General features: G+C 35.1%; 1 protein-coding gene across 2 annotated transcripts in view; it reads right to left on the bottom strand.

The window, feature by feature from the left end:
- Positions 1 to 25,162, bottom strand: part of KLHL4 (kelch like family member 4) — a 124,086-nt gene extending 98,924 nt beyond the window's left edge. Inside the window, exon 1 of one of the 2 annotated variants that reach the window (XM_058536295.1) lies at positions 24,626 to 25,162. In XM_058536295.1, coding sequence (XP_058392278.1) covers positions 24,626 to 25,047 — 422 coding nt within the window. In that variant the 5' untranslated portion in view covers positions 25,048 to 25,162. The remainder of the gene's footprint in view (positions 1 to 24,625) is intronic. The other variant, XM_058536294.1, reaches the window with a different exon arrangement.
- Between the last annotated feature and the right edge of the window lie 223 nt (positions 25,163 to 25,385).

Here is a 25,385-nt window from a genome sequence, read left to right as displayed (position 1 = left end):
GCAAACTTAACCACTACGCCACCGGGCCGGCCCTATGCCACATCTTCTTTATCCATTCGCCCCTTGATGGGCACCTGGGTTGCTTCCAAGTCTTGGCTATTGTGAACAACGCTGCAATGAACACAGGGGTGCACATATCTTTGTGCATTCATATTTTCATGTTCTTTGGATAAATACCCAGCAGTGGAATAGCTGGATCATATGGTAGTTCTATTTTTAATTTTTTGAGGAATCTCCATACTGTTTTCCACAGTGGCTGCACCAGTTTACACTCCCACCAGCAGTATATGAGAGTTCCCTTTCCTCCACATCCTCTCCAACAGTTATTATTTCCTGTCTTGTAATTATAGGCATTCTGATGGGTGTGAGGTGCTTTTTCTAAACAGCTGTATTGAATTATAATTCACATACCATAAAATTCACCTGTTTAGAGTGTTCAGTTCAGTGTGCACATTTAACTTCACCTCAGCCCTCTTTTGGAATGAGGCAAGATATAAATAAATAGATTCATAAATAAATTCAAATTTGTGACAAGTACAAAACTAAAATTGGATAATTAATATGTGTGTGTGTGTGTGTGTGTGTGAGTGTGTGTATAATAGTTGGCGTCAGCCGGGGAGGTTGCCTGGTATGGGAGAAGAAAACATATTTAAAGTCAGAAGAACTGAGTGAGAATATCAAATCTGCCATTTATAATTAACTCAACTTAAAATAGGTAATAATCACAACCTACTTCACAGTGTTGGGGATCAAATGAAATAAATGTGTGTGCTTTTTAAATGCCATCTTCTTAATTAGGGCACAACATTTTGAAATAGTGTTATAAACTTACACACTAGGGACTTTTAGCACTGAATAAGCTATAATATATTAGATTACAACATACCAGTAGGTGTATGCTAAAATGCTAAAATGTACAGGGTATGCTAAAACATTAAGTATGTTCAGCATTCCTTTTTTCAGCTTTACTGAGATATAATTGACAAAACTGTAAGATAAAGTGCACACTGTGATGATTTGATATACGTATACATTGCGAAAGGACTCCCTCCATCTAGTTAATTAACTCATCCATCACCTCATATGTTAATTAATTAGCTAATTAATTTAAATTTTGGTGAGAACAATTAAGTTCTACTCTCTTAGCAAATTTCAATTATACAATACAGTGTTAACTACAGTCACCATGTTAAATTAGATCCTTAGACCATATTCATCTTATAGCTGAAAGTTTGTACCCTTTTACCAACCTCTCCCTATTTCCCCCAGCCTAGCCCCTGTCAATCACTTTTCTATTCTGTCTCAATTCTTATTTTAAAAACAGTATACTCAAAATCTATAGCTATTTTCAGATAATGGAATCATGCCTTGCTTCATTTTACAACTACCTTCCTCAATCTAGGTTGTATCCTTATATTTTCTTCTTTCTTGCACCTTTTTTTCCCCAGCTATATTGAGATACAATTGACATATAACTCTGTGTAAGTTTAAGGTGTACAACATGATGATTTGATACACACATATATATTGCAAAATGATTACCACAAAGGGTTAGTTAACACCTCCATCACCTCACATAATTATCATTTAATTTTTGTGATGAGAACATTTAAGATCTATTCTCTTAGCAACTTTCAGGTATATAATACAGTATTGTTAACTATAGTCACCATGCTGTACATTAGATCCCTAGAACTTATTCATCTTATAACTGGAAATTGTACACTTTGACCAACATCTCCCCATTTCCCACCCCCCCAGACCATGGCAACCACCAATCTATCAATCTAGTCTCTTTTTATATGTTTGGCTTTTTTTAGGTCCCACATTTAAGTGAGATCATACTGTATTTGTCTTTCTCTATCTGACTTATTTCACTTAGCATAATGCCCTCAAGGTCCATCCATGTTGTCCCAAATGACAGGTTTCCTTCTTTTTTATGGCTGAATAATGTTCCATTGTATGTATGTATATCTACGTATATACATTTAGACAGTGCATAAAACTATATACATAGTTATACATATATATATACAGATATACACATATATATACATATCACATTTTCTTTATCCATTCATCCATCGATGGGCACTTAGGTTGTTTCCATGCCTTGGCTAATGTGAATAATGCTGCCACGAACATGGGAGTGCATACATCTCTTCTAGATACTGATATCATTTCCTTAGGATATATATACCAAAGTGAGATTGCTAGATCATATGGTAGTTGTATTTTTAATTTTTTGAGGAAACTCCAAACTGATTTCCATACCAATTGCACCATTTTGCATTCACGCCAACAGAAGGGTTCCCTTTTCTCAACATCCCTGCCAACACTTGATATCTCTCATATTTTTTATAATAGCCATTCTAACAGGTGTGAGGTGATATCGCATTGTGATTTTGATGTTCATTTCCTTTATGATTAGTGATATTGAACATCTTTTCATGTACCTGTTGGCCATTTGTATGTCTTCTTTGGAAAAATGTCTATTCAAGTCTGCTGCCCATTTTAAAATCAAATTATTATTATTTTAGTACTATTTTAGTATTGAGTTGTATGAGTTAGTTATATATTTTAATATTAACCTCTTATCAGATAAATGGTTTACAATTATTTTCTCCCATTCTGTAGGTTGTTTTCATTTTGTTGATTTTTTTTTTTGCTGTTTCTTGCATCCTTTTTAATGTAAATAAAGGCTTTCTTTTAAACAAGTAAACACTACATTAACAGTAGTATTACATAAGATTTACATGGGTGTTGATCAAGAACCCAATTCATTTTATTTTGATTATGTGACTATAAAAAAATTCTGTTAGAAAAATCCTACAAAAATATACATATTCATGTCTCTATAATTTGGTGTCAATATATTACAACTAAATACCTTTGGTGAGATACCTATGCACAATATCTGTATTTCAATACCAGCATAATGTTAAGTGTTTCTTAATACAGGTTTGTAATTTTTGACATGTTGTGGTAATTTCTAGAATTTGTTCTTCTTGATAAAGTTTCTTTTCTGTCTTTTGGATTGTATTTCCAATTATATCCCTGTCTCAGGTTTAAATTAAATTAAAATATTCTCTCATTTGCTAAAGTGGATTTCTGGAATGGTACTGTTTACAAGGTAACACATCTTAGTAATTGAAGCAGTGGATGGAATATGATAAATTTAAGAATCCATTTTGATACATCATTGCCTTATTTGGATTATAGTAAAATTAGCCTAACAACATATGGAAAATAGGAACAGAGGCCTGCAAATAAACATGATCCTTATTGAAACCAGGAGCACAGAAGCCAGGGCTATTTATGGCTTAACAGAGAACAATGATTGCTTTGAAAAAGAGGAAGTTATCATCTCCAAAAATAAATGTGGAAATTAGTGAGATGGATAAGGGTGGAATATTAGAGCCATGAGATGTTTTTCTAGTACTCCTCAAATTACACTTTGCCTACTGAAGGGGTCACTATGAGGAGTCCAGAAGCAAGACTGAAGCACTAGTGTCACTGGGCTCTAAAAGCAAATGCTGATCGGCAACACTTCCTTTAGGTAACTGGACTTGACCTTAACATAAACATTTCCTCAGTATAGAGAAACAGCTAGCTTTTTATGAAACTACTAGGCACCTAATTATTGTCCAAAGAAATAAACATGTTGTGCGTGCATGCGTGCACGCACGCGCACACACACACAATGCATTAGTAGTTAACATACTGGGATTAAGGGTACAGTTTTTTTTAAAACTAAGGGTGTAGTTTTTTTTTAATACTAAGGGTACAGTTTTTGTAAGCACTTTTTTTCTAATTTACTTTACAAAATACTAACATTATTTATGGCTTATTGGATATGCTACTATTATAACACGTACTACCTTCTATCTTGCAGTATAGTTATTGGTATACATATTTTATTATAACACGTACTACCTTCTATCTTGCAGTATAGTTATTGGTATACATATTTTATGTTCTCTACTAGAATGTAAGCAACTGGAAAGCATTTACTTTATATATCATTCTCTCTGTCAAGGTACTTTGGATATATTATGCATACTAAATATTTATTGAATGTATGAATGAAGTAGTTTTTGGCGAATTTTTACTTTGATGTGATTTTTGTTTTCCAGACATGAGAGGAATTTACAGTAATAAACTTTTTTGACTTTTATTTACTGTTTTGTATCAGTGTAAAAAACTTCCAGTCAGAATTATTTTAGCTTCTTTAACAGTAGTGAGAACATCTTGACATCCAAAATTGAATCTAAATAGAGCATCAAATCAAAACACTTCTGAAAAATGAGCAAGACTCAGCTAGTGGGAAGCTCCAAGACTTAAAGTATCTCAGCTAAGGCTGTCAATATGACAGAATTTTCATGGTTGTCTGTTCTAGAAAACATTCCCTTCATGTCTCACAAAGTGCTTCTAGAACAAGGGTTGACAAACTATGGCCCATCGGCCAAATCCAGCCAGCCATCTGTTTTGTATGGTTCGTGAGCTAAAAATGCATTTTACATTTTTAAATGGTTAACAAAATAAAAAAGACACAAGAAAATCACATGAAATTTCAAATTCAATGTCCATAAATATGGTTTTATTGGAACACTGTCACACTAATCATTTACATGTTATCTTTGGCTGCTTTTGTGCTAAAGTCAGAGCTGAGTAGTTGCGACAGAGACTGGATGGCCTGCAAACCCCCAAATATTTACTCTGTTCCTTTACAGAAAAAGTTTACCTACCCCTGTTTTGAAATTTTCATTGCATTCATGTCCTACAATGTGCTCCTAGAACATACAACAAGGATTTACAAGTTTTTATTATCTTATATGCTTTATTTCATTAGTTTGATTTTACCACATTCCAAACAACACAAGGATGTATTAAAATGGATTCTTAAATTTCTCACATTCCATCCACTTCTTGGATGACGAGAAAATGTTACCTGCTAAACATTACCATTCCAGATACCCATTTTAGCAAATGTAGGTGTGGGAGATCAGAATTGGCCACCCTGAAATATGTCTCTTTACCTTGATTATTTTCTCTGATGGACATTTGACCTCCCCAAACTGCCTAAAGAATTTAACATAGAAGGCCTGTTTCAGGAAGGAGCCACTACCATATGATGGCTGTAGTATAATATAAAATAGATGCTGCAATAGGAAAGGCACCAAGCCCCTCTTATCAAAAATTCTGTCTCTCCCAGGCCATGTTCTCTAGGTGGCCCTGAAAGGAGTTGTCAGACAAACATTTGCATTTCTATCTTCTTGTGAATTGTCTTCTTCACCTCTGAAATTCCAAACCACTATCCCCCTCAACACCTTCCTGCCTTTAGCTAAAAAATACTTAAGCAAGCAGTTTAGTCAGAATGAATTGCTCAGTTCTCTTTCTGAGTTTCTCCCATGTATACATGTTATTAAACTTTGTTTTATTTTCTCCTGCTAACCTGTCTTTTGAATTATTTGGCCAGCCATAAGAACCTTAAGGGAAAGGGTGGAGGGGGATTCTCCTTCTTCCCCAACAAAGGAAAGATGTTTGTAATTGAATAGGTTATGAAGATATGTGAAAATCTCCTCAAATGAGAAATTAAATGAAGGAATTGGTAAAATAACAATGATTTATACCTATCATAAAATAATTAACTAAATGATTAAGCAATGCCTAAATAATTAGCAGGCAGTTTTTATCACCTGTAAGAAACTAAAGTATGCTTAACAATCTGCATTATCACATATGATGAATGAGATATGAGTAAAATTGTTCAAAAAATCTAAGATGATAATGGTAACATTTATTGAGCATTTATATGTGAGGCACTGTTCCAATGACTCTATATTTATTGTCTCAATTAATCTTCCACACAGCCATATAAGATAGGTGCATGTACTGTCCTCATTTTAAAAATGAGAGAAACTGAGGCACAAAAAGGTCAAATAACTCACTTGAGGTCATAACACAAATAAGTAGCAGCACTGGCCTTTGAATTCTGATACTCTGATCCAGACTGCACCCTATCATGCTTTTTTATATGAGTTGTGGTAGGAAAAATGCCCCAGGGCTCAAACACACTTTACTTGGGTTGGGTGTGGGGCCATAAATAGCTTTTTTTTTTGCAGAAAACAATGGGCATTTTAAGTTGGTTAGCATGACTCGAAGATAAATTCCATTGCTCATGTCAATTAATTTTTTTCTTCAGCATATTAGCCTTTTTGTCAGGATGCTTTTTTATTCCCATTAGTTTTAGAAAACAAATAATGCCTGATATTTTGAGCAAGTTGAATACAAACTGAGGTAGACTTTGAAAATAATGATTCTTCTAGGGAGAACAAACCATAAACTACAAAGTCACACTTTGTCTGCTGCCTATAACAATTACCAATTATTCTCTATGTTTGCAACCAGCAGCACAGAACAGATCAAGAGACAGGAGGACAACTGATTTGCATCTGGCACAGCAGCAAGAGAGTATTTGTTATGTACAAGCTCAGGTCTGACCTTTCAGTGATGTCTACTTAAAATTCACAGATATTGATTCAAGAAACTAATATTGGCAAATTTCTATTGCTGCTTTTCGGTCACAGCTCACTCTGAAAATCAACTAGGTATATTTTTATAATGGCATATTATTTTAGGTGTTCTGTAGAGAAATGGAAAATCATAAAAAAAAAAAATCATAAAAGCATGGTGTTTAGTATTGCTGAAGCCCAGAAAAAAAATCGAGTGTAAAAATCAGATGTATTAAACAAAACAATGATAAAGAAATTACCATGAATATGATGTTTTAGCAGAAGAGATCAAGCTACTTTCCAGATAGGCAGAAGACATAAAAAGAACTGGAGACTCTGGGAAAAAATCAGAGCATATTTTATATTTAAACAAAAATGGTGACAAAAAGTTTGAATTGAGAAAAAATAGTTTTATGTCCTCCTCACTACCCTGTTAAATGCAGCAGATACTGGCTAATAGTGAGAAGCCCTCAGAAGTAGAAGATTCCATAGTGGTAGCAAAGATGAGTGATTAATATGGTTCTCAAAATGAAGGTATTTTCAAATAAATTAAATCAAATAAATTAAATAACAGGCCTGAATTCAATAAGTAAAGTGTGTTCTGATGTCACAATGTATATGTTGGGGAAGAGGGAGAATCCCCTTCTGCCCTTTCCCTTAAGGTTCTTATGGCTGGCCAAATAATTAAAAGACAGGTTAGCAGGAGAAAATAAAGTTTAATAACATGTATACATGGGAGAAACCAGGGAGACCGAGTTTCTCAACAAATGGCAAAGGTTTTCACCTTAAATAGCATATTCAGGTAGACAAAGGAGGATGTTGAGGATGTGGGAGGAGACAGCTATGAGAGACTACCAGAAAAGCACAGTAAACAAGACTATGCAGATTTAAGTCCTCTCCTTCTGTACTGAAAAGAGTTTCCAGAGATAAGATCATCTTCCCCTCTTCCCAGTACAGAGAAGGAGATACCTTTACAAATGGAGATTTCCCTTATAAATGTAAATGTTTGTCTGGCAACTCTTTTCAGGGCCACCTAGAGAATGTGACCTGGGAGAGACAGAATTTTTGATAAGAGGTGCTTGGTGCCTTTCCGATTGTAACATTTATTTTACATAATATTATAACCATCATATGGTAGTGGCTCCTTCCTGGAACAGGTCTTCTATGTTAAATTCTTTAGGCAGTTTGGGGGAGGTCAAATGTCTGTCAGAGAAAATAAGGTAAAGAGACATATTTCAGGGTGGCCAATTTTGATCTCCCACATATACCATTCTCACTACTATTAATAAACCATTTCATGTATTCTGTGCTTTAGAGCTTTCAGTGTACTTCACTAATGGTATTGCATGCATCAAAAAATAAGGAAAGCTTTAAAAATATTAGAGATGCAAATGATTTAATCATTAAAAATACTTAGGAGTCTGTTAGTTTACAAATGCTTCTTAGATACACTTTCAGAATTAAGCAATTATCCTTCAACAAACAGGAGCAATTCTATTTACTTATAAATTAATATTTGTGAATTAGTGTAAAATTAAAAAAAGCAGACATACATGTTTAAATTCTAACTTTTACAAACACCTGTAAAATTATGTTTTTAAAGTATGTGATGATCAAGTTATTTAAAAATGACAATCAACACAGTCTTCTTTTAATATAACCGTAGGATGACTATTATTATATTTTATTCATTCAAAATGAAAACACAAAGAAACACTATGTATTAATTTTGCATAGTATGTTCCCTACATGGGCCTTTTCCACACTTTTGGCAGATTGATGTTTTACCTAAATAATGACTAGAATTCTCATACACCTGTAAAAATCTATGCTATGCTGGAAGGATAAAAGGAAATAATTTTATGCAAGGGAAAATACCTATTATTTGAGCTTGACTGGAAACAATACCAGATGTTTCATGAATTTTCATGTTTTTGCCAATATTTTCCTCTCATTTTAATAGCATAGAACTTTGAGTAGAACCAGCAATTTTTATCCATTTATTTTTGCAAGGCACTTTCAACATAAAAGTAAAAAATCTGTGATAATCAGGCCCTTTCTAGTGTATAGCTGTCCACAGAAGACTAAATTATCTAGAGGGTGATAAAGGAGATTTTAAGAATTTTATGTCAATTCTGGTAATTCGACTTGAAGAAGAAAAAATTGAAAGATAACTTCAAAAGTTGCCTTAGAAGTTTTACGTAGATATATTTATCATTGGTTTTATATTGCTGAGGGGAGAGTAAGAGAATAGGGCCTAAATTGTTTTAATGTATTTGTCGGTTAGCTTTCAGAGAAACTGTTACTGGAATTATCTCCTCATTTCTTGAATAAAGTTGCAAAATTGATTACTTAAGAATAACTTCATGAATATGAACTCATTCAGTTCTTGATTATGCATACTACTAATGAGAAGAAGCCAAAAGAGTAGATGATTCCTCGTCTAGAGACCCTTTTTGCCTTCTTCTTGAACTTCTAACTGTATGGAAAAGCCCCCATGTAGTGATAGACAGTTTACAGAGCATAACATCTACTCCTGAATTGACTGACTGTTTTAGATATTTTCTGCAAACAATGGAATGAAAAAGATGATTTAACGATTTCTATGATACCAAGGTTTGTGAAATGTCCTAATTTATATCTTTGATGTGCCAGTTATCTGATATAAAATGTCACAATTATTTGAAATATTTAGTTCCAAGAGATTCTGTAATCAGCCTAATCTAAGCACTTTTTAACATCATCTATAATGATGATTGGACACTCATATAATTTTATCAGAAGGATAAAATTACGAATATGCTGCTGAGACAGTAGGGTGGTGAAAGTCCAGGAGTTAGGAAATTTGACTTATAGTCCTAGTTTTACCACTAACTAAAGGTAGTCATTCTGTTTTGGGCTTCACTTTCTGCACCTGTGCAGTTCTGTAGAAGTCCTTTCTAATTTAAATCCTAATATATCTGTAAATATGCAATTATTATAGACACGATTCAGTCAAAGTAAAAAGGATGAAAAAAAGCTCAGAGCAAAAATTTCCTTTTTCTTCAGATATACAGTAGTTATGAAAATAATTATAGAATATGTACTTGCTCTGATCATCTGTGGCAAGTTCTAGTGTATGTACAATACTTTGTATAAAAATAAAAATCATCTTGATCAGTTGTAAGATGTATGTTAATTGCTATCAAACTTTCTTCATCATTAAGCAAGCCAAGTTATTAAGATCAGCAAAATGCTTCTGAAAAGTAATTAACATATTAAACATTTTAGATTCATAATTTGTAAAGAAGGCTTAATTTTTATCTCATTTTCTAGCTTCCTTAAAAATGACAATAAACCATTTCTTCTTTTTATTGTTTTTCAGTTTGTGTTATACTTTTAGACTTACATACTTTTATGTTAGCCCATGCAGAGAGGAAAGAAAACATAGAAGGTGAAGAGAGCATCTCTGAAGTACCAAAAAGAAAGTAAGGAGAAAGTAACAGAAGAGCAGCCAATTAGTTATGGGAACTGAGAGGAGAAGGTAGGTCTGTGGGCATTGTGCCAGAATATAATCAGTATTTTCAATAAATATCTATAGTATATACAGCATTATATTAGTAATCATTGTCCATCATCAAGTAACCTTCAAAATAGCTCAACTGAGACTTGAGGGACCCTAGTGATGATACTGTCATTGGTTATTTTGTTTCCAGGTTTGAAAAATTGAAAATGTAAATTTTCTGCGTGGTTGAAATTTGTTTCTATTTTTGGATTAACACCTCTATGTTTGCATTTCAAGATGTCTTGAGTTATTAACCGTACTTCCATCTTAACTATCCTGAGTAGCCTCTGTATTAAACACTAGGGTATCTGAACTGAGTCGCCACCTTGTAATTGCTCTTAAAGCTTTTACTGGCGGGGAGTGTTTTTCCATTCCAACTGGATTATGAACTCCTTAAGGGTAGGATCTATGTTTTTATTCCTTTGTCATCCTTTCACAGAACCTAATAAAGGTCATTACATATGAGAGGGTGTAAGAACAAATTAATGCTGCTGACTATTTTTTTAAAGCATTTTCCGAGTCAATACTTGAGACCTTGTCAATGTAAATCACAGATTAAAGCATATCTACAATTCTTATATAAAGTATAATCCATTATTATACTGTATAATAGATTATACTTTATATTAAGCTTTGGTATTTTATTTATCATGTGTTTACCATTATCAATATATCAGGTAGTAGGGTCCTATAGGAATCCTGACAAATTGGGCTTGCAGGAGCTGACCAAATATTTCTTAAAGTTTAGTTCAGAAATTTGTTAAAAATTCAGATTCCTAAATCCCACCTCAAAACTAATAAATTAAATTCTCTGGTGGTGGATACTGAGTAACTACATTTTTAACCAACTCCCTCAGATGATTCTTGCACACAGTGAAGTTCAATATCCTATTTTGCACTATCAGGAAACAGAATTGTCCCAGGAGTAGCTCATTTAACTAGTGTCTCTGAAAATGATCTGCCTCCCTCACTCTGTTACAGCCTTTGTAACTTTAGAGATTTAACAGGGGTGCTTTTCCTCCTATTCCTGCTGAGTTTCTAGCCTTGGCTTCACGTTCTTGTTTTTTTGTCACCTTTATCCCAGATTGAGACCTCCAGTTTTGTGGCCTTGGCCAGGTAAACTGACTATAACTCCTCATTGAAGCTCCCTTTATTTAATGATCTGGTTTTAATGTTCTTAACCTTTTGAGTATACCCTGATTTTGGTTAATTCATTCATTATGACTCAACAAGAAGCTCTTGAGTTACTTTTAGTCATGAAAGGCTTTTACTGATCCATTTTGGAGGTGAAAATAATAGAGTGTCATCGCTAGCAATGGGAAAATTGAGTAGATTGTTAAGGTATAAGTCACATTTCTAAGGAGATGAGTATTATCACACTGGGCTGGCTCTTGTGATGATTCTTTGCTTATACTTGGTGAAATTTCTAATGTAGTATCCTGGTTGCCTAATTAACCTGGAAGAGGAAGTGCTTCAAGATTAGGGTATTGGGGCCAGCCCAGTGGTGCAGCAGTTAAGTGCGCACGCTCCGCTTTGGCGGCCTGGGGTTTACCGGTTCAGATCCCCGCCGCGCACCGACATACCGCTTGTCAAGCCATGCTGTGGTGGCGTCCCATATAAAGTAGAGGAAGATGGGCACGGATGTTAGCCCAGGGCCAATCTTCCTCAGCAAAAAAGAGGAGGATTGGCATCGATGTTAGCTCAGGGCTGATCTTCCTCCCAAAAAAAAAAAAAGATTAGGGTATTTACATTGTATTGACCTAGAGGTTTTATAGATAGACTTTACTTCTCCAGAGAAAATGAACACCTTTATTGTATTCCCAAGCTATTTTGCCATTTTATACTTTTGACTTTATCTTTATTCAAAGAAAAAAAATTAGAAGAGTATGGTTTTATGTCTCTAAGTGTTTTATAAGGTTATCTGCTATATCTAGCCTTTTTTACATAATAATGCTGACTGTCATGACTGTTCTGAAAAATAACATTTTCTTTCTGAAGCACATGTAGTCTATATTGCAGTCTTCATGTATATAGACTTTAATAGTAAAAGCTCAAGATTAATGAAACTATCCTAAGGAAATACAGCAAGGTTTCTCTGATTGTTCTTATAACTAATTTTTCAGTCAAAAGAAGTACTTTTCTCTTCCAGTTAAGGTACTATATTCTTCAATACAATAGTAATTGTACTCAATATGAGTATACTAAAACTTGTCTGGTCCCTTTATATATGATTAATATATCATTTCATGGAATCCTGAAAAAACATAAATGACTTGCTAATGGATGATACAAACATCTTTCTTATTTATTATAGTAAAATTTGCAAATGTGATAATAGATAATAAGACTTTTAAAACATCTACTCCTCTCAATAAACTAAGTATAAAAGGAATTTACCTTAACATAATAAAGGCCATATATGAGAAGCCCACAGCTAAAATCGCACTCAACAGTAAGAAAGTAAATGTGAATGTTTTTTTCTCTAAAATCAGGAAAAAGACAAGGATGCTCACTCTCATCACTTCATTCCAACATAATACAGAAAGTCCTAGCCAGAGCAATTAGGAATAAAAAGAAATAAAAGCCATCCAAATCAGAAAGAAACAAGAAAAATTATCTATGTCTGCAGATGACATGATCTTATATGTAGATACCTCTAAAGACTCCTCAAAAAAACTGGTAGAACTAATCAATATATTCAGTAAAGTTGCAGGATACAAAATAAACATACAAAAATAGTTGTGTTTTTATACACTAACAATGACCTATCTGAAAAGAAAATTAAGAAAATAATCTCATTTACAAAAGCATCAAAAAAGAATTAAACACTTAGGAGTAGACTTAACTAAGAGGGTAAAAGACTTGTACAGTGAAAATTACAAAACACTGATGACAGAAATTAAAGAAGACACAAATAAATGGAAAGACATCCCATGTTCATGGATTGGAAAAAATAATATTGTTAAAACGCCCATAATACCCAAAGCTATCTAGAGAGTCAGTGCAATCTCTATGAAAATCCCAATGGCATTTTTTCACAGAAATAGAAAAAACAATCCTAAAATTTGTATGGGACTACAAAAGACCCCAAATAGCCAAAGCAATCTTGAGAAAGAAGAACAAAGCTGGAGGCATCACACTTCCTGATTTCAAAATATACTACAAAGCTACAGTAATTAAAACAGTATGGTACTGGCATAAACAGACATATAGACCAATAGAACAGAATTGAGAGCACAGAAAAAAAGCAAGCATATATGGTTAACTGATCTTTGACAGGGGTGTCAAGAATATACAATGGGGAAAGGACAGCCTCTTCAACAAACGGTGTTGGAAAAACTGGATATCTACATGAAAAAGAATGAAATGGAACCTTATCTTACACCATACACAAAAATGAACTCACAATGGATTAAAGATTTAAATGTAAGACCTGAAACTATAAAACTCCTAGCAGAAATCATAGGAGAAAAGCTTCATGATATTGGTCTTCGCAATGATTTCTTGGGTATAACACCAAAAGCACAAGCAACAAAAGCAAAAATAGACCATGGGAATACATTAAACTAAAAAGGTTTTGCACAGCAGAGGAAACAATCAAGAATGAAAAGGCAACCTATGGAATGGATGAAAATATTTGTAAACCATCTATCTGGTAAGTGGTTAATATCCAAGCTATATAAAGAACTCACACAACTCAATAGCAAAGAAACAAAAAACCTGATTAAAAAATGGGCAAAGGACTTGAATAGACATTTCTCCAAAGAAGACATACAAACGGCCAACAGGGATATGAAAAGGTGCTCAACATCACTAATTATCAGGGAAATATAAATCAAAACCACAATGAGATATCACCTCACACTTGTTAGAATGGCTATTATAAAAAAAAAAAAACACAAAAGATAACAACTGTTGGCAATGATGTGGAGAAATTGGAACCCTTGTACAACGTTGGTGGGAATGTAAAATGGTGTGGCTGCTATGGAAATCAGTTTGGAACTTTCCCAAAAAATTAAAAATAGAACTACTATATATGACCCAGCAATCTTATTTCTGGGTATACATCCACAAAAAAATTTAAATCAGTATCTTGAAGAGATATCTGCACTCCCAGGTTCATTGCAGCATTATTTACAATAGCCAAGACTTGGAAACAACCTAAGTGTCCATCAATGGATGAATGCATAAAGACAATGAGGTATGTACATACAATGGAATATTATTCAGCCTTAATAAGATAGAAATCATGCCATATGCAACAACATGGATGATTCTGAAGGACATCATGCTAAGTGAAATAAGCCAGTCATAGAAGGATAAACACTGCATGATTTCACTTATATGAGGTACATAAAATAATCAAATTCATAAAAACAGAGAGTAGAATGGTGGTTTCCAGGGGCTGGAGAGAGTGGGAAATAAGGAGTTACTATTCAACAGGTATAAAGTTTCAGTAATACAAGAGGAATAAGTTTTAGAGATCCGCAATACAACATTGTGCCTATAGTTAACACTACTCAATTGTGCAATTAAAATTTTGTTGAGAAATTGGTGCAGCCTCTATGGAAAACGGTATGGAGATTCCTCAAAGAATTAAAAATAGAGATGCCCTATGATCCAGCCATCCCACTACTGGGAATCTATCCAACGAACCTGAAATCAACAATCCAAAGAGGCTTATGCACCCCTATGTTCATTGCAGCATTATTCACCATAGCCAAGAAGTGGAAGCAACCTAAGCGTCCCTCGACTGACGATTGGATTAAGAAAATGTGGTATATATATATACAATGGAATACTACTCAGCCGTAAAAAAAGACAAATTCGTCCCATTTGCAACAACATGGATGGGACTGGAGCGTATTATGTTAAGTGAAATAAGCCAGAAAGAGAAAGACAAACACTGTATGATCTCACTCATATGTGGAATATAAACCAACACATGGACAGAGAAAACTGGACTGTGGTTACCAGGGGCAGTGGGGGTGGGGGGTGGACACAAGGGGTGAAGGGAGTCATATATATGGTGATGGACAAACAAAAATGTACAACCCAAAATTTCACAATGTTAGAAACCATTAAAACATCAATAAAAAAAAATTTTGTTGAGAGAGTAGATCTCGTGTTAAGTGTTCTTACCACAATAAAAAATAAAACAAAAGCTAAAATTAAGTCACTTATTCAAATTTATTAGTGAACTGTCTAGTATCCTAGAATTCCATTCAGCCAAACCTTGATAAAAACTATCATACTTTTTTAGATCTAAACATCCCAAAATGGATATTCTACATGTCGAGTCCTGTATTTTCTAATTTTCTCACCAAATTTTTTTCTTTAAAGTATTGTGTCTATTAACATGCTTTCTTTGCTACCATTCATTACTTTGTTCTTCCTGTGAAATGGTATTGTTTGAGAATCTCAGGAAAGCAAGTGGAACTTCTCCCTAAAATTATTCACAGACACAAAATATTTCAGCAAAGTCTTAGGGGTTAATAAGCCCTGACCTCTAAGAAAAAGTCCAGACAGTCCTTATCCTGTCTTTTAAGATCCTCCATAATCTATGCCTGACTTTCCTTTCTTGGTTAATTTTGTACCATTCTCCAGTGTATATCATTTACTTCAACCAAATTGAAATCGGCTGTTTGAGCACACCTTAAAGTTACATGTTTCAGTGCCTTCTTGAAGGCACTCTGTGTTTTTCCTCCTACCTAGAATTCATTCTTCCTCACATCTGTATCAAAATGCTATCTATTCCTTAAGATTCATCTCAAATCATATCTCCTCCATGAAGTATTTTATTTTTTTTTGTGAGGAAGATCAGCCCTGAGCTAACATCCATGCCAATACTCCTCTTTTTTTTTCTGCTGAGGAAGACGGGCCCTGAGCTAACATCTGTGCCCATCTTCCTCCACTTTATGTGGGATGCCGCCACAGCATGGCCTGACAAGCGGTGCATTGGTGCGCGCCCGGGATCCGAACCCAGGCCGCCAGCAGAGGAGTGCACACACTTAACCGCTAGGCCACGGGGCCGGCACCTCCATGAAGTATTCTAAGGTTGCTCCAGTCAGATGAATTATTTCTTGTCTTTGAATGCCAATAGGGCTCAATGACCAAGCAACTCAAACTGTTCTTGCAATATACTCCTTTTTTATGGCCATGAATCCTTTCACGTGAATGCACTTTATCTCCCCAACAATATTGTAAGCCTCTAGTGGGAATCGGCACATGTTATTTATCTTTTCATTCTAGAGTGCCTAAGAAAACATAATGCATACAGTAGGGGTTCAATAAATACTTGTTGAATGGAGGAAACAATAAACAAATACCAATGTCTTAGTTAAGCAACTGGCTTGTTGAATGGTACAACAGGCCTCAGACTAAATTAAATAGTTGCGTTGCTTATAGTTTTATGTGACAGTGTGTTACACATGCAGTTGTTTATTAGTGTTGTTATAGCTACTATAATCAACATTAGCCAGAAAAGAACACCTAAATGCCACTGTGCTGACAGGAGTGTAGTTTTACAGGAAAAAGGTGGACAAAAGATTTAACAGATAGCTTCTATTGAGTGAGACAGCAGTGGAATGATCAAGAACCAATCACTTATGTTAAAGACCTGCTGAAAAAAAGTTGCAAGGTGTTTAATATGGCTATGGAAAAAGCAATAGCAATAGACAGGGTGTGAGGATGCCAAGAGGTCGCCATTCTGTACAGCAGCATTTTAAAGCATGCAAGGGATAAGGCATTTTGACTAATAGTAACAGGCTAAGAAAGGTTAACCAGGAGTAACAAAGGATTCACTTCTGATAGTTTCATTAAAAATGATCATTGATATTGCTCTCTTCAGTGCAAATGCTAGTGACACATATTATGTCTATATACTGATTTGAGAAATACAGATTTTACAGTGTTTTCAGAATAAAACCTTACATAATGCTTTTTTGTGTAAGATTTCAGTAATACCTATACCATCCTAAAACGTCAGATAACTAACAACTATTTGATTTCAATTTTCTCACTTTTAGTTACCTTTGCTTAGGTAGTTCTTTTTAAGTCTATTTACAAAATCTTATTTCTCAACCGTTAGGGCTACACATTTTCCATTCTCGTTAGTGAAATTATAATCTGAATAGAACAGAATCACCATGAATAAAATATACTCAATGGCTATATATATATTTTGTGTGTGTGTGTGTGCGAGGAAGATTAGCCTTGAGCTAACATCTGATGCCAATCCTCCTCTTTTTGCCAAAGAAGATTGGCCCTGGGCTAACATCCATGACCATCTTCCTCTACTTTATATGGGATGTCGCCACAGCATGGCTTGACAAGTGGTGCATCGGTGCGCGCCTGGGATTCGACCCTGCAAACCCTGGGCCACTCAAGCGAAGCAGGCGCACTTAACCGCTACGCCACTAGGCTGGCCCCTCAATGGCTAAATTTTTTATTTTAGCATGGAAGGATAGAGACTTTTGTATAAGGAAGCTTGTTTTACATGTGCCACTGTTTATCTCCTAAGAGGTAAACCATAGACAGCAACGTCAAGAAATAGAAAAAAAAAGTGGCAGGCCAAGTTTTCGTTTGGAAGCACCAATAAATATATGCCACTTCATTAGTTTCCATGGTGTCCTCAATGATTAAATAAAAATGATTTTCTGTTATATTCAACTATGACCCTATTAGTTGCTATGCACTTAAAAGCTGGTCCACACCAAATGATAGCCACAATCAGTATCACCAGGATAGGACTTAAAATTGCATGTACTTTTTAGATGCTGACTTCCCTAGGATTGCCTTTAGGATATTATCTTGTTGCCAATGTATAAGATTTTTGCATGGAGGAGGTAATAACCCACTGATTTTGATTTAGTATCCCTTTAATCAGTTGCCAAACAACAAAAATAAACAAAACAAACAAACCACAAGCACTCAAAAACTGAGTGGTCTTCTAGTGTTGATATATGAAGTCTATTTACTAGGACAGTCCTTGCTAAAATATTGTACTTTTTTACAGAAAAACTGTGATAGTATAATGATGGTATAGACAGTCCCCATAAACCCCACACCTAGTTTCTCCTATTTATTAATATCTTATATTAGTATGGCACATGTATTACAATTAATTAACCAATATTGATACATTATTATTAACTAAAGTCAATTCTTTATTCAGATTTCCTCAGTTTTTACCTAAAGTCCTTTTTCTGTTCCACATCAGATTTACTTGTCATGTCTTCTTAGGCTTCTCCTAGTTGTGACAGTTTCTCAGACTTTCCTTATTTTTTTTTTTTTTTGGTGAGGAAGATTAGCCTTGAGCTAACATCTGTTGCAAATCCTCCTCTTTTTGCTGAGGAAGATTGGCCCTGAGCTAACATCTGTGCCCATCTTCCTCTATTTTATGTGGGACGCCTGCCACAGCATGGCTTGACAAGCAGTGTGTAGGTCCATGCCTGGGATCCAAACCTGTGAACCCCGGGCCACCAAAGCAGAACGTGCAAACTTAACCACTACGCCACCAGGCCGGCCCCAGACTTTCCTTATTTTTGATGACATTGACAGTTTGAGGATTACAGACTAGGCATTTTTTTAAATGTCCCCTTATTTGGATTTGTCTGATGTTGTTCTCATGATTAGATTAGGGGGTGATGGGTTTTGCAGAGGAAGTGCCATTTGCATCACATCCTACCAAGTGTACATACTGTCAACACGACTGAGCACTTTTGATGTTAATCTTGATTACCTGGCTGAGGTAGTATTTGTCACTCTAAATGTACTCTCCCCCAGCCCCATGCTTCCATACTGTAGTTACTCTTTGGAAAGAGGTTACTATGTGCAGGCCACACTTAAGGCACAGAACTCGCTCCACCTCTTTGAGGGCAGAGTACGTACATAAATTATTTGGAATTATTCTGCACGAGAGATTTGTTTTTTCTCTTTCATTTATTTATATATTCAATCATTTATTTATATCAATACGGACTTATGTTTATTTTTTTACTTTGGTTTATAATCCAATACTATTTTATTTTGCTGCTAAAATTGTTCCAGCTTTGGCCATTGGAAGCTTTTTCAGTTGGTTCCTGTGTCCCCTTGACTTACCCCCATCATTCTTTTTTTGAGGACTTCCTTACGTTATCAGACTAAAAGATGTTCCAGGTTCATCTTACAAAATATTATATTTTGACTTAAGTTTCTTTATTAAGAATTCAGTATTCCTCACTCCTCCACCTTGATTTCAGTTTTTTATCTCCTTCAAATATAAGAATTTCACACTGGTATACATATATACATACACACACATAGACACATATACATATATATGCATATGTGAACGTGCGTGTGTGCGTGTATAACATTGCCATTATCTTCACTTATAAAGTCATAGGAAAGACATCAACAAGATTAGCATTAAGGGGCAGGTACCTTACAAAAGTCAGAAATAAGACATGCAAGTTTAAGAAATAAACTTTAAAGTACTAAGTGACTGAACATTTAGGCAATGGGTAATAGGTCAATATAATTAATATGTTGCTCTTGAAGTCACATATTCAATAGTACCATACATTTTGAGTCCTTTATTTCTATTTCCAAATGTAGACATGAAATGATACTTGCCTTTCAAATATCAGAAATAACAACTATAGGTGCTTAATCATAATATTTAAAGAAACATGGCCCTAAGGTATCGCCAGATTCCTAGATGGAAAGAAGTCCCAAATTTTTCAAATATTAAATATATTTTAATTAATGTTAACTTAAATATATATCCAATACCACACTGCTAGAAGTGAGACATGAAGACCATGGTACCTCACTCTAAGGAATGAAGCTGTGAGTAGCAAGGGTTTAAAATCAACCAATAGACGTTCCATCTCTAAAAAGGTTAATAATCGTTCCATTAAATTTAAATTATTTGTTAAAATGCTCTAAATTAGTAAAGCAATTGAATAACTTATGTAATTTTCTATGGTATATTTTAACCATAGGCAAAGGGATTTAACCTTAAACTTTCTATAAACAACAATAAAATTGTAGTTTGTTCCTTATGCCTTCCTTTGAAGTAACAGTTTCTACAGAAAAACGCAGTGTAAAATTAAGTAAAGCAGGCCTAGTTCTTAACTTTAGAAACCCACATTATTTTTGCCTTGTAAGAAGATAAAACAACAACAGATAGCCAACAAAATAATACCCAGAGAAATATCATTTGTAAATGTGAACACCATCTTCACATTCAAAGATTTTCCTTGGGAGAATGAGAAAATATATGTAAAGTATTTAGTGCCTGGCATATAGTAAGTGTCTACAAAGGGTGCTTATTAATTTTAATGCTGTATTATTATTGCTACCTTTCCAAAATCATCTCCTGCTACTCTCCCCATTGAGGACTCTACTCCAGCTGCACTGGCCTCCTTATGTTTGAACATATCAAGCACACTCACATCTCAGGGCTTTTGAAATTGCTATTCTATCTTCCTGGGAAGCTTTCTCTGTGTGTGTATGAACATACACATAGCTTACTTCCCACTTTATGAGAAAGACTATTATAATAAGTTTCACCGTTTAAGATTTAGGATTTCCCTTATGCATAAATATTTCCCAAGCATATTCCATATCACAGATGGATTTGTGCTGAGGATGAAGATGCACAATATATTTGGCCCTATCTGAATAGTTTTATTAAGAAAGAAAATACACCATCATGTGTCTGTTTTCACAAAGGGCACAGGCCTCTATATATGAGACATGGTCTGCTGACTGAATAGCCAGATCCTCAGAGGAGAAAATGGCACTGTGGTTACAGGATGGCTGGAAAGTCACCTCTGTGGCCATGAGAATGCGTGTAATCTTAAAATCACTATATAGTAACGCGTCACTTAACAAGAGGGACATGTTCTGAGACATGCATCGTTAGGCGATTTTGTTGTTGTGTGAACATCATAGAGTGCTTACACAAACCTAGATGGTATAGCCTACTACACACCTAGGCTATATGGTACCAATCTTATGGGACCACTGTCATATATGCGTTCTGTCGTTGACTGAAATGTCGTTATGTGGTGCATGACCGTGATGAACAACAGGTTAGGGCATATTTTTGAGTTCACCAGTTAAGGATGTTTTGGACATTAATCAATGGACTGTGTGGGGACATGTGACATTGATTTGAATAGAAAAAGATGGATGGCGGTTAAGGGCTCTGTTAAGGCACAGCAGCAGTAACCTCTCACTTGCTTCGAACTCATGAGTCAGACATTCTCATGGCTTCCCCCTTCACTTCATTTAGATCTCTGCTCAAATGTTACCTCATCAGAAAGGCCTTCCCTATCTGAAGGAGTATCCCTTCTTCGCTGTCTTCCCTCTAATTACTTTTTCTTCATACTACTTATAACCATTTAAGTATTATATTTTTGGTTTATTTTTATTGTCTCTCTCTCCCCATTAAAATGTATACTCCATGAGAACAGGTTCTCTGTTTTGATCCTGTTTTATCCTCGGCACCTAGAAGTATGCCTGACACACAATGGGTGCTCAATGTTTGTGGAATGAATTATTAATGAATTCTAAGTCTTGATTCATCCAATCTCCCCTTCTTCGGGATACCACAGTATACAGTGACAGCTGCTCTTTTTATTTTAGACAAACCTCACTTGAAAATTGGAAAGCACTCAAGTGGAGAGGGAATTTGGAGTCTTGTCTAATAATGCAACACTGGCAGAGATATACAAAATTACATATTGTACAGTTGGTAGGTTATGCAAAAGACTAAAGCCCCAGCAGGTAGAATGAGGATATGATCCCCATTCCTGCAAAGTTTTAAGGAAAACTGAACAGCCCTGTGAACCTCCAACTTTGTACAGGGGCGTGTTGTTCTGGGTCCATACACAGGTAATCAGCATTTTACTCAATGTTCTCAAGCACAGTGAGGAGATAACTGCATTTGTCTTAACAAATGCAGTTTAACACTTTGACATACACCTGGGGACTAATGCAATCATTTCTTTCTGAGCAGTTACAAAATATTATATTTATATATATAATTTCATAACTAAATGTTCTATCTATAAGAAGCATGATCATAATGCACTGTTAAAATATTTGTTCTGATTTTGGGACTGCTAGGGATGAGATAAGGAAAGGACACTGAGCAAGGTAGTTACGGAGAAGCACAGATGCAGAGTTAGTAGATAACTAGGACAAAAAGAAAAAGATAATTGAGCCCAGGTCTCTGATGACGGGCGTGCTGGTAGGTGCATACTTACAGTGTGGGATCACGATACTGAGCTGTTCCTAAATGAAGTACATATTTATAATTCAACTATATAGAAATGTATTTGCTAGTAATTTAGTCCATTCTCTATTCATTCCCTGCAACATTTGTAGAAAGCAGGGTGGCTTAAAGACCCTTACTTTGCCTTGAGTGTTAGAGACGATCTTGTACTAGTGTGATAATTCTCCACACTGACTGCCGTTTTGTTTGTCTGTTTTTTTTTTAAGCACAAGAGTTCTATTGAGGGGATGGCAGACTGCTGCCAACTTCTCAGGATCCTTTCCTCCTGCTCCCCAATCTTGCTGAAGAAGAGAGGCATTAGAGAAGCAGGACATAAGACAGCTGTTTCTCAAACTCTCGTTAATCGAGACATAGCAATTCAGAATGGGTAATGATAGATTAATAAGCCATCATATTTCAATTAATAAGGTCCTCAATTTACCCCTTCTCTTCCACTTAAAATATCCTTGGCACATCTATAAAACCACTTCCTGTATTTATTTAAGAAAACATTAACTTTCCACTCTAACCATAGGATATTTAACAGAACATTTCCTTAGAATATGAAAACTATGAGGAATAAAATAAAAAGAGAAACATATTTTTTAAAAATATTACTTGGTGACACGTTATATTTGACGTTTTATCTGGCGTTTTCTTTTAGCAACTAATTTATTGTAAATATATTCTCATGCTGGAAAATCAATTCAGGGATCCTCAAATAATTTTGTCAGGAGGTCACAGCAGATAATTTAAATTTTTCTACAACAGAGTCAATGAGTTTAATATTAACAGCCAAATTCAGCAGTTTTTAAAATTGTTATTCATGATGAGGAGAGATAATTTGAAAACCTGCTGAATCTAAAAGTATGGATTATATATTACTTTGAAAATTCAATTAGTTGTACTAAATACAACCTGCAATGCCAACAATTATATAGCATTTTCTGGGGTAATCACGAAAATATTTAGGAAAATTCATACATACATACTTTATTTCTTAAGACCTCTGTATCACAAACAATCTAATATTATACTCAAAGTCATTTCACAAAGTCTTTTGCATGTTTACATTTCAACAAGATCGAGTTCCTATAAGGGCATCATTTTCACAGTTGATTTGTCTTTTGCCACAATGTTATGTTGCTTTTTCTATTGATATTATGTTTTGAATTTCTGAAAGCAAGGAACTGCCAGGGAGATATATTGGAAAAACTTATATCTAGAAGCAAATTTGCCAGTCTTTCTCTTCTATGCTTATGTAGAGACACAGTATAGCAAATATCCAGATTTCCAAATAAATTAGCATAGCTTTATGTTGAACTGTTATATATATAATTTAAAACATATAAAAATACTTCTTTTTCTATAGCTCTTTTAAGCTTTAATTACACTGCCAAGATCATCAATTTGTGTCTACAACATGTTAGGGAAATAAAACTTGATAATGAAAAAGAAAACAAAAGTAGAGATCTACTAGGTTAAGTTAGACTGGACAATATTAGAGGAGGGAACATAATTTTCTTCCACTCAAACAATACTGGTGGACACAAAAATAAAGATAAGGTCAAATATTTTTGAACTATACTGAAACTATACTTTATTATCACCTCTTATTCCATTTTAATGTCCAGAAATAGCTGACATGTCCTATTTCCTACTTTAAGATGTCACTGCTGTAAGCAACATTACCTGCTTTATGCAAAATATTTTCATGACTGCAAACTAACTATGAAACTAATACAACTTGAAATAAATCTCAAATGCCAAAAAAAAAAGCTGTTCCATATTCTCACATAGAGATAACATACTTATCAAGTGTCAATACAGCAACTATGTACTAAGGAACAGATAAGGATGTGCTGAGCAGTCAGAGCTTTTATTTTGTCAGAGTTGGCCTAACTCACAAAGTAAGAAAGAGTTCTATGTGATTCATCATACTTGCACAAAGAATCACAGCTATTTGAACATCCAAGCGACAGAGGATATTTACAGAAAATTAGTAGTTGTAATAAACATCTTTAAGAACTGGAACAGAATTCTTAATGGAATCAGAATGGACTAGGAGAAGTAAATTCACAATCCTAAAACATATTTCCCATTAATTATCAAAACCTATGTATTATTACTGTTTTCCTTTATAGACTTAGAGGAGGGGGTTTCTTGGAGACCCTGACTGGCTGCATACAAATTCTGAGATTATTTTAGCACTTCTATTTAAACACTAAATGAGAATTTTTTAGAGGATAAGTTAACCTAGATATGGCTCTCAGTTACGCGATCGAAAACTCCTACCTTGCTGTAGAATCCTCTGTATTGTCATCAGCCATCATCTCCAAATCTTGTGAGTGTTTCTCACAAGCTTCTTTGAACAAATTCTCCTCTGGAACTGCTTTAGGAGTATCTTCATTTGCTCGAAGATGTTCTATCAGGTTTAGTGGGTGCCAATTCTGAAGGGCTATTTGATGGGCAGGGGACGGTCCTGGCACTGGTACCAGTATGTTGTGGTGGACAGGACTGTTGCTTTTCTTCAGTCCGCTTCTGTCCCGAGAGTGGTTCTTCAACCTGCCCTGAACCGGGGTCCCTCTATGCTCATATCCTTCCTGCTGAAGGCAGTTTCCAGTGTTGGGCGAACCTTGAGAAGGATGACTAAACCACCTCCAGCGTAGCCTTAGGATCTGTTTCACATCAAACTCTTTCTTGCCAGACACTGACATAGTTGCAGAAGGAGACAAAAGCCTTCTCTCACAGAAAGGAAATGGAGCCTTTGTTATCTCTTGTTTCTCTGCCTCTTCTGTAGAACTAACAAAAGCACAAGTGCCGAGAGCAATCTTTCTTGCTTCCCCCCAACCCCCGCTGCCTGTGGTACACTGTGAATACTTCTAGCTTTCCAGCTGAAGCAGAAAGCTGCAGCTAACAGTGTAGGTGGGAACCCATACTGACAGGATGATGAGGTCAGACCTTAAACAAGTAAATCAGCTTAGCACAGGAAAGCAGCTACCACAACACACTCCAGCTGCTAGCTCTGCACACTCACAGCCCTCCCGCCTGGACT

Source organism: Diceros bicornis, chromosome X (genome assembly GCF_020826845.1).
Source record: "Diceros bicornis minor isolate mBicDic1 chromosome X, mDicBic1.mat.cur, whole genome shotgun sequence".
NCBI classification, from domain to species: Eukaryota; Metazoa; Chordata; class Mammalia; order Perissodactyla; family Rhinocerotidae; genus Diceros; species Diceros bicornis.
Note: the sequence above shows the minus strand (reverse complement) of the source record. Positions and strands in the feature narration are given on the sequence as shown.